This window comes from Eimeria acervulina, genomic scaffold (genome assembly GCF_000499425.1).
Source record: "Eimeria acervulina Houghton genomic scaffold, Eah_scaff445, whole genome shotgun sequence".
Classification (NCBI taxonomy): Eukaryota; Apicomplexa; class Conoidasida; order Eucoccidiorida; family Eimeriidae; genus Eimeria; species Eimeria acervulina.
The window spans coordinates 509-10,815 of record NW_013549801.1 but is presented as its reverse complement, the minus strand read 5'-3'; the positions used below and the strand labels follow the sequence as shown (position 1 = coordinate 10,815).

Below are 10,307 nucleotides of genomic sequence, written 5' to 3'. Positions count from 1 at the left end.
GCTGCTGCTGGGTAGCGATGGGCCCTCCCTATGGGGTGCCCTAAGGGACTGTCCTGTTTGTGCTTCTGTTGTCTGCTGCTGCTGTCTGCTGCTGCTGTCTGCTGTTGCTGTCTGCTGCTGCTGTGTGCTGCTGCTGTCTTCAAGTGTCTCCTGTGTCGCATCTGCTGTCTGCTGCTGCTGTCTCCGATTGTCTGCTGCAGCTGCAGCAGCCTTCTGCTCACTTGGCATCGCTAACGACAGCTCAAGTGCTGCGACGGTATCCACATTTGCTGCGGCAGCAGCAGCAGCGGCAGCAGCAGCAGCAGCTGGCGTTGCAGCAGATGTGGAGTCGCAAGCGGCTGCTCCAGACAGCCAAAAACCCGTGTCTCCGTGCAGAGCTCCAGCAGCAGCAGCAGCAGCCGCAGCAGCAGCAGCAGCAGCAGCAGACGCAGGAGGTGGGGTTGTTTGCAGAGTATCAGACAGAACCAATGCAGAGACAAAGTGTCTCCAATGGCCGTCTCCCTGTGGGGCCCCACGGCACAATCGAGGTTGGCGAGCTTGTGAGTTAAAAGGAGACACCTACGCCTTCTCCTGCTGCTGCCCTACCCCTCCATGACAGCGCAGCTGCAGCAGCAGCTGCTTCTCCTCCTCCTCCTGCTGTTTTGCTGCTGCTGTCTTGCTGCTGCTGTGCAGGAGCTTTGTGTGTTGTTTGTCTTTTGAGGGGCACGTTGCACGTCAAGTTGTGGGGCAATTGCCGATTTGCTGCTGCTGCTGTTGGATTGCTGCTGCTGTTGGATTGCTGCTGCTGTGGAGTGTGGTTTTACTGCTGCTGCTGCTGTTGATGCGCTGCTTCTGCTGCTGTTTGCTCAGGGGCCAGTGCCTATTGGTGCTGTTCATTTGTCTGTCTCCGCTTGGCAGCAGGAGAATCCAAAGTCTCCTTTAAGCAGCGCATCCTTAGGACAAGCGCTGCATGCAGCAGCAACAGAAGTTGTGGGGCCCCTCAGCAGCTGCTGCTGGGCCCCTGCAGTTGTGGGGTTTGAAAGGGAGGCGGGGGGCCCCTGGGCAGCAGTGCGCGACGGGGTGGTGGTGGTAGAGACAGCAGCAGCAGCAGTGAAGATCAGGTGGCAGCAAATTGCTGCTGAGAGAACAGCAGCAGCAGCAAAGAGACAAGAGAAAGCAAGAGACGCAAAACTACAAATATCATTCAAAAAGTGGAGGGCCCTCTTTAAAGCTGTCCTCTACACAGCGACATACACGCAGCAGCACCCGCTGCAGCTGCAGCAGCAGGTGCAGCAGCAGCAGGTGCAGCAACAGCAGCAACAACAGAAAGAGGAAGTAGTCTCTGGGTTAAGAGAGGGGCCTTCGTTGCTTCTGCCCAGTGTCTCCTCAGCAAAAGCTGCAGAGACACCGGAGACGGATGCCAAGAAGCCTGCTGCAGCAGCTGCTGCAACAGCAGCAGCAGCAGCAGCAGGCACTCCCGCAGCTGAATGGGAGATAATATAGAGACCGCTAAAGGAGACACTTTAAACACGTTTTAAGGAGACAATTTGAATACAGCTAAAGGAGACAGTTAAAAGAGACAAGTCAGGTACAATTAAAGGAAATAACTAAAGGAGACACTTTAATTTAGAGACAGTTAAAGGAGACAATCTATGTACAATCAAATGAAATAACTAAAGGAGACAGTAAAACGAGAAAACTAAGAGAGACAATTTAAATTAAATTAAACGAGGCAACTAAAATAAACAACTAAAAAAAACAAGTAAGGGAGACAACTAAAGGAGACAATTAAAGGAGACAATTCAAATGCAGTTAAGGGGGTCATGTAAAGTAGAGAACTAAAGGAGACAGTGTAGAGACAATTAAAGGAGACAGCTTAGAGACAAAGGAGACAGCCTAAAGACAATTAAAGGAGACAGTTTAGAGACAACTAAAGGAGACGGTAGGGACGACTGAAACCATCAAAGGAGACAAATAACTGGCGCGACTTAGAGACAGGTAAAGCAGACAACAAAAGGAGACAATTGAAGGAGACAGATCATAGATACGTCTAAGACAATTAAGGGAGACAATAAAAGGAGACAGGGGAGACAGTCTGGATGCAGTTGTCTCCTTCAACTGCCTCCTTTGAAGCCCTTACGCTTGGCGCCAGCTGTCCCTACAGTATCTGCTGGTGTCTGTCTCCTAGCTGCTTGGAGACAGCCTGCGTTGCTCAGTCTCTCTCTGCTTTTCTATCTTTCCTTTGTAGTTTACTGAGGCCCTTCTCTCTGCCTGTTGCTTCTACTGCTGCCTAAGCTGCTGCTGCTGTTGCTGCTGCTGCAGTTTCTGGGGTGTACAGGCGACAGAAATTACAACATTTGGGGCGAGCTGTCTCTACAAAAACTTTCAAAAACATCCAGCTGCTAGCAGCTAGCTACCAGCTAGCCATCAGCTAGCCACCAGCTGGTAGCTAGCTGCTAGCCATCTGCTAGCTAACTGCTCGCTAGCTGCTGGCTAGCTGATGGCTAGCTGGTAGCTAGCTGTTAGCTAGCTGTTAGCTAGCTGCTAAATAATTAAACATTTTGGGGATCGCTAGCTAGCCAACTCCTAGCTAGCGCTCACCAACTCTCCGGCCCCGTGCGGTGCAGTTACCATACGAGCTTTGCGACTGGTGCAGCTGCTGCAGCTGCTGCTGCTGCTGCAGCTGCTGCTGCTGCGCATGCTCATCTTGGGTCTGCTCACGCGATTGCTGCCTTACTTGTTCGTTGTGGGGTGGCTCGGCAATGAGGCAGTTGGTGATCTGTGCTGCTGCTGGTGCTGCTGCTGTTGCTGCAGGTATCTGTGGCTGCTGTCGCTGCTGCAGCTGCTGCAGTTGCTGCAGCGGGTTCGTTATGAGCCGCTGAAAGAAGGAGACAGCTGCTGCGGCTGCAGAGAGTGGGGTTTCCATCTGCTCCTGCTGCTGCTGCTGCTGCTGCTGTTGCTGCTGCTGTTGCTGCTGCTCCTGCTGCTGCTGCTGCTGTGTGGGTAGGGTGTCTCCTAGCCGCGGGTATGCCCTCAGGCTGTAGGTGTTGTGAGGAGACACCAAGGGACTAAAGGAGACACCTCGAGGTGTCTCTGCACAAGGAGGAGACGCACTGCTGCCTCCCAGGAATGCTGCAGGCGCAGCAGCAGGTGCTGCGGTGGCTCGGAAACTGCTGCACCTGCTGTTCTCTGCTGCTGCTGCTGCTGCTGCTGTTGGGGGAGCTGTGGCTGCTGCATTCGCAGCCAAAAGGTTCGGGGCCACCACGTGCGCAAGCTGCAGACGAGGGATTACGACGCCCCGCACGGTGGGGCTTTTGCTGCTGCTGCTGCTGCTGCTGCTGCTGCTGGAGTAGCCGCTGACGCTTGTTGCTGCTGCTGCTGCTGGGGACGCCGCAGACGTTGCTGTTGCTGCTGTGAGGGCAGCAACCCCTTCTGCCTGTTCTTCGGTGTTAGATGGGCCGAGAGGCAGCACGAGAGGAGATCTGCTGCTGAGCACTGGCAGCTGCTGCTGCTGCTGCAGCAGCTGCTGATGGCGCTGCTGCTCGACCGCATGAGCTCGCGGCTGTTTCAGCACCGACGAAGCTCTGTGCTGCTGCTGCTGCTGCTCCTGGAGCTGTTGTTGCTGTTGCTGCTGCATCAACCGAACTGCACGCTTTTGGTGGAGTTGCAGCTGCAGCATCTGCAGCTCTTGCTGCTGCTTTTCCCGCTGCCTTCTTTTGAATTCAATTTCGAGTTGCTGCAGCTGCAGCTCCCTGTGCTGCTGCTGCAGGTGTCTCTGCTGTCTCTCGAGCTCCTGCTGCTGCGCCAGCAGCAAAATATCACTGATGCTGGTCCGCTGCAGCGGCTGATGTTTGCAATCAGCTGTTGCTGCGGAGACACTACTACCTCCTGTCTCTCTCGAACTAGCTGCTGCTGCTGCTGCTGGTGCTGCAGTTCCGGCAGCGCTGCTGCTGTTGCTGCTGTTGCTGCTGCTGCTGCACAAGGGAGCAGCAGCAGCAAAGGGGACGAACTGCAGCATATCTCTTGGGTGAGGACGACGAGGAGTACAGAAGATTTCTGCAGCGTAGAGTCTCTGCCGCGGCGCCTGATCCTTGCTACTGTTGTTGTTGCTGCTGCTGCTGCTGTCAGCGCTGCTGCTGTGGCTGCTACTGGCTGGCGATGCTGCAGGCACAGTTCTGTTCTGACCGACGCTGTTACTGTTGCCGTTGCAGCTGCTGTTGCTGCTGCTGCTGCTGCTGCTGGGTTTGCTGCTGCTGCTGCTGCTGCTGCTCTCTTGCGGAGCCGGGGGACTGTTGCTGCTGCTGCCTTTACCACAAGTTTCTACAGGAGACACTTCGCTCGGCTCCGGGGAGTCAAGAGACAGCTGAGCTGCAGAGTGCATTGTCTCTGCATGGCGCATGCTGTTGCTGCTGTTACTGCTGTTGCTGCTGCTGCTGCTGAAGTTGCTGCAGTGTCTCTCCGTCGCGCACCAACTGGGGCTGTAGCTGTGCAGAGGAAGTTCTCCAAGGTATAGAGGCGGTACTACAGGCATCTGCTGCTGCAAACAGTACTGCTGCTTCTGCTGCTGCTGCACATATTGCTGCTGCTGCTGCTGCACATACTGCTGCTGCTGCTGCTGCTGCTTCGGGTGCCCGCCATCGTGGAGCGGAGAGGCGAACGACTCTGTGCCGTTGCTGCTGCATTGTAGAGCCCCTTCTTTGGTTTCAGGCCCTCTCTTGCTGCTGCTGCTGCTGCTGCTGCTACTGCTGCTGCTGCTGCTGCTGCTGCTGCCGTCTTTTCTGTTTCTCCTGCCCGTGCTGCTGCAGCGCGAGGTGCTTCTGCCTCTATCACTGTCTCTGTCTCTCTTCTTCTCGGCGTCTCTATCTTTGTCTCTGTCTCCTTCTTTGTCTCTGTCTCCTCGTGGTGAAGAAGAAGCTCCTTGGCAGTAGTTGTTGTCTCCTTCAACGCCTCGAGCCTCTGCAGGGACAACGCCAGCTTGCTGCTTCGTTTCTCTTGTTGCTGCTGTTGCTTCTGTTGTTGCTGTTGTTGTTGTCGCTGATGTTGTTGCTGCTGTTGCTGTTGCTTTCGGTGGTGCTGCTGCTGCTGCTGTTCCTGCTGCTGCAGCATCTCCTGATGAAACTGGGTCTCTGCTGCGGGGAGCCGTCCCCCTCAGCCCCACACGCAGGCAGCGCCTGCTGCCCACGCCTGGAGCAGCAGCAGCAGCAGCACTGCTGCTGCTGCTGCTGCTTCGGGTGTCTCTGCTCTCTCCCGCGCTGTCTTGCAGCACTAAACCCCCCGGCATCGCTGCAGCAGCACCGGCGACTCCCGCCCGAGAGGCGCCGCTGTCTCTATCTCTCCTGTAGCCTGCTGACTCTTCCTGCTGCTGCTGCTGCTGCTGCTGTTCTTCAGCTTCTGGCGGGCGCTGCACCAGCCGAGGAGTCGCCAGGGCCGCCACTGCGTTTAAACCCGAGCGAATCCAACGAACGCAAGCAGCAGCAGGAGACATCTGCTCTGGCTCTGCTGCTGCTGCTGCTGCTGCTGTTGCTGCTGCTGCTGCTTCAGGTGCTTCTGTGTCTCGGGAGATGTCCCGTTTGCTGTTGCGGTGCTCTTCGCGCTGGCCTGAGCTACTGCTGCTTCCTGTGGCTGCGACTATGCGGTGCTGCTGCTGCTGTTGCTGCTCTTGCTGCATCAGGGGCAGCATCTGCTGCTGAGCTCCACGCCTCTGCTGCTGCTGGGTTGCTGCAGCTGCTGTCCCTTTTGAATGCATGCTTAAAGATTGAGGAGACACGCCAGAGACATTCCGCTGTCGAGGGCATTCTTCTAGAGAGCCCGCCCTGTGATGCTGCTGCTGCTGCTGCTGCTGTTGCTGCTGCTGCTGCTGCTGCACCGGCTGCAGCTGCTGTCTCCTGCCAGTTGGTTCAAACGCGTCATAAGACCAAAAGAGGCCTGCAGCGGACCCTGGGGGCCCTCGTTCAGGAGTCTCCTGGACCTGCTGCTGCTGCTGCTGCTCTTGCTGCTGCTGCTGCTGCTGCTGCTGCTGCTTTGAAAGGCTTGCAAAAGGCACTTCTCTGTCTCCTTTCGGTCGTGGAGACGCGAGAGAACGCCGTCTCTGGATGGCGCAGCGGAAAGGGCTTTGTCTACAATGAGTTTGCTGTTGCTGCCTAAAGGCTTCCTGCTGCTGCAGCAGCAACAACTGCTGCTGCTGCTGCTGCTGCTCGCGCTGCTGCCAAGACATTTGGCTGGACGCTTCTCCGTTGAGAGGAGCAGCAGCAGCATAGGGAAGCTGCTGCAGCCGCAGATTAAAGGGGGCTGTTCGAGTTGTGCCTTGTGGCTGCGCAGCAAAGTTCGGTTGCTGCTGTTGCTGCTGCTGCTGTTGTTGTTGTTGTTGTTGTTGTTGTTTCTGCTGCTGTTGCAGCTGCTGCAATTGGCGCAGCTGCTGTCGCTGCTGCTGCAGTGCTGCCTGGTGCTGCCCCATCAGCTTAAAGGCAGTGAAGTGTACAGACTCTGCAGTAGAGCAAGCACTTACTTCAGATATACCCCTCCGAACTACTTGCTGCTGCTGTTTGCTGCTGTTAGAGGGCCCCTTCCCTGTCTCGCTCGTAGCAGCAGCAGCAGCTGCTGCTGCTGCTGCGACTGCTGGGTCGATGGGGGATGCAGGTGAGGCCGCCGCTGCTGCTGGTACTGTTACTCCTGCTGCTACCGGCAGCAGCGCTGCTGCATTTGCTGCTGCATTTGCTGCTGCTGCTGCTGATGCCTTGTTCATCGCCGGCAGAGGTGCAGCGGCTGGATTTACAGTTAAGGCTCCTGCTGCAGTTGCTGCAGTTCCTGTTGGTGGCGTTGCAGCACCAGGAGGAGTTGTACGTTTTGCTGCAGCAGCAGCAACAGCAGCAGCTGCTGCAGCAGCATTAGCCTGTGCATGCATACGTCTTTGATGATATTGTCTAAGGGCTTGCTGCTGCATATGCATGCGTCTTTGATGCTTCATCAGCTGCTGCTGATGATAGAGCTGCTGCTGTCTCCTCGCCCTTCTTTGCTGCGCGACCAATGCTAGGGTATGTGTATTGATATCTCCCGCTGCACTGCTGCTGCTGTTGCTGCTGTTGCTGTTGCTGTTGCTGTTGCTGTTGCTGCTGGTGGAGGCAGAGTGCTGCAAGGAGACAATTCGTTTTGCTGCTGATAACTCAGCCATCAAAGCCCTAACTCTGGGGTGCCACAGGAGAGGGTAAGCAGCAGCAGGTAGCAGCAGCAACTGTCTCCCTACCCACTCATGCTGCAGCACTGTCTCTAAAGACCATCTCCTTTCAGGTGAAGAAGAAGTAAGACCTACAAAGACTTCCCAGCCTAGAGGTGAGCCTTTAAAGAGACAAGGAGCAGCAGCAGATCTTCTTAGCTGCTGCACATCGTGCATTAGCACTGGTGCTGCTTCGGCCAAAGATAAATGCTGCTGTCGGCATATAAATCTACCTGTCATAAATAATAATAAAGACATACCCAATGCATAGTTGTCAATCTTTTCTGTGTAAGGACCCCTAAAACTCAAAACCTCCGGCGGGTTTATCTCCAGCGTTCTGCAGCACAGCAATTCATACACATTTTATTAATTAATTAATTAATTTATTTATTTATTTATTTATTTATTTATTTATTTATGTGTTTATTTGTGTGCTAGAACTAGTGGTTGTGTATTAAGCAAAAACAATAAATATATAAATAAATAAATATATATATATATATGTATATATACATATATGTATGTGAATAAATGCGTAAACAAACAAACAAATAAATCAAAGAATTAACATAAATTAAATTAATAAACTAATAAATGTCTCTGTCTCCGTCTGTCTGTCTCTGTCTCTGTCTTTATCTCTGTCTCTGGCTTCTTCTGTCTCTATGTGTCTCTATCTGTATGTGTTTATGTCTATCTTATAATTTATCTGTTTAGATAAGAGTTTGTTTTAATTTGATTAATTATATAATTAAGAAGGAGACAGTGTAGATTAGAGAAGAACATTACCCTGCCCATTCAAGTTGCTGCTGTTTGCATGCATCAACTGTCTCTGACCATCCAAAGTCTGCTATAAGTAAATATTTATTCTGAGAGAGAAGAAGGTTTGTAGGTTTAAGGTCTCTATGAATAACACCGCATGCTTGTAGATGAAGCAGCGCTTGTAGAAGCTGTATGAAGAGACAAAAGGCTTGAGCTTCTGTTGCGCTTGCTGCTGCTGTCCATACAGTGCCCCCTTCCACAAGCTCAAGCAGCAGCAAAGCCCCTTCAAAGCCCTCAACAACTGCATGCAATTTAACTACACCAGGGCATTGACATCTTGATAAATTTATTATTTCCTTCTCAAAGAGCTGACTAACACGCGGGGCCATATCCGCAGCAAATTTGTGCGGCTGCAGCAGCTTTGCTGCGAACTTCTGTCCTGTGCTCTTTTGCTGCACACACCAGACCTCTCCGTATGCTCCTTTACCTAATAAATGCTGCTTCTCTAGTCCTAAGAAACAGCTATGAAGCCCTTGTCGATGAACAGGTATATTATTAGGAAGCACAGGGGGGAGCTTCAGCCTGCAGCACCGAGAGAGAGGTACGCAACGAGTACCCATAGGTCGGCATGCATCTGCTGCTGCTGCTGCTGCTGCTGCTGCTTCGGTGCCTCTCGTGGATGGTCCTGATACTGCTTCTCCTGCTGCTGATGGTCCTGTTACTGCTGCTCCTGTTGCTGTTGCTCCGGTAGCCGCTGCTGCTGTTGTTGTTGCTGCTGCTGTTGCTGCTGCTGCTGTTGCTGCTGCTGTTGCTGCTGCAGGGGCCGCAGCCAGCACGCGCGCTGCGGCAGTCGGCGGCGCCCCGCCTGCTGCGGAGGAGGGTGCTCCTGCTGCTGCTGTTGGTGCTGCTGTTGTTGTTCCTGCTGCTACTGCAGGAACAGCAGCTGCTGCTGCAGCCTGAAGGCGGTCAGCATCGATTTCAGCAGGCAGCAACAGCTGCTGCTGCTGCTGCTGCTGCAGACTCCGCATGCACTCCATGGCTGGGGGGGTGCTGCTGCTGCTGATCTGTGGTGCCTCTGACTTGTCTTAATGCTCATCTGCAGCAACTGCTGCTGCTGCCGCTGCAGCAGCAGCAGCCGCTGCTGCTGCGGCTGCTGCTGCTGCAGCTACTGCTGCTGCTGCTAGCCGGTCTCCTTCAGACCGCAGGCTGCACCGCCAATGGAGGCGAAGTAAAAAGTGTAGCGAAGGCTTGCTGTTTCTACTTATTGAGAATTAGGGTTTAGGGTTTAGGGTTTAGGGTTTAGGGCTTTGGGTTTGCTGGGGGTTGCTGCTGCTGCAGCACGACTGTCCGCTGGTCGCCGCAGCCGCCTGGGGTTTGCTGCTGCGTTTGTGTATTTGTGTTGCTGCTGTTGCTGCTGTTGCTGCTGCTGCTGCAGCAGCAAAAAGCATCGATATAAAGCCTTTATGAAGCAGAAGAGCAGCAGAAGAAGAGGAGACACCGCAGCACTCGGCGGCGGTGCAACAGGGCCTCAATGCTCGCTGGCCGCAGCAGCAGCAGCAGCAGCAGCAGCAGGAGACAGCAGGAGACAAAGGAGACAAAATGTACAGATCGCAAAAGTTTGTTCTGCCTCTTCTTTTACTTTTTTCTTTAAAAGCAGCAAAAGGAGGTGCAAGCGAAACAAAGAAGCCTGCAGCCAGCTGGCTGCACTCCCGCTGCCGACCGCTGGGCTGCTGCTGCTGCTGCTGCTGCTGCAGCGACTGCAGCAGCAGCAGCAGCTGCTGCTGCTGCAGCAACAGCAGCTTGAGCGCTGCATTATGCATTTTTGTTTAAAATTAAATAAACAATTTGTGTGTCTAAGAAGACAGAGAAAATATAACAAATGGGGGGTCCGGTGAAACCCAGAAGAGAGCAGCAACTGTCTCCCGAGCTGCTGCTGCTGCTGCTGCTGCTGCTGCTGCTGCTGCTGCTGTGGCCGTGCAGCCACGTGTCTCATTTTATTATCTGCTTTTATGCTTATTTTTCTTAGAATATGGTGTGCTGCAGATGCTGCATGTTTGTCTACCGTAGGAGCCCGCCTCTTTGTCTCTTCCTGTCTCCTTCTGTCTCTTCCTGTCTCCTTGTGTCTCTGCCTGTCTCCTTCTGTCTCTTCCTGTCTCCTTGTGTCTCTTTACGTCTCCTTCTGTCTTTGCCTGTCTCCTTCTGTCTTTTTATGTCTTCTTCTGTCTCTTTCTGTCTTTTTATGTCTTCTTCTGTCTCTTTCTGTCTCCTTCTGTCTCTTCCTGTCTCCTTTTGTCTCCTTCTGTCTCCTTCTGTCTCTTTTTGTCTCCTTTGATCTTTCTATGTCTCCTTATGTCTCTGT

General features: G+C 53.6%; 2 protein-coding genes across 2 annotated transcripts in view; one reads left to right on the top strand and one right to left on the bottom strand.

The window, feature by feature from the left end:
• Positions 1–1,482, top strand: part of EAH_00038750 (DNA repair protein, putative) — a gene marked incomplete at both ends in the record, with an annotated part of 9,660 nt that extends 8,178 nt beyond the window's left edge. The window contains 2 exons of the mRNA XM_013395429.1: positions 241–539; positions 850–1,482. Of these exons, the coding sequence (XP_013250883.1) occupies positions 241–539; positions 850–1,482 (932 nt within the window). The remainder of the gene's footprint in view (positions 1–240; positions 540–849) is intronic.
• A 787-nt stretch (positions 1,483–2,269) lies between these two features.
• On the bottom strand, positions 2,270–8,985 carry EAH_00038740 (protein kinase, putative; the record flags this gene model as incomplete). The annotated part of the gene is made up of 3 exons (XM_013395428.1): positions 2,270–2,304; positions 2,611–7,422; positions 8,565–8,985. 3 exons carry the CDS (start codon positions 8,983–8,985, stop codon positions 2,270–2,272), a joined length of 5,268 nt encoding a protein of 1,755 aa, XP_013250882.1.
• Positions 8,986–10,307: the final 1,322 nt, after the last annotated feature.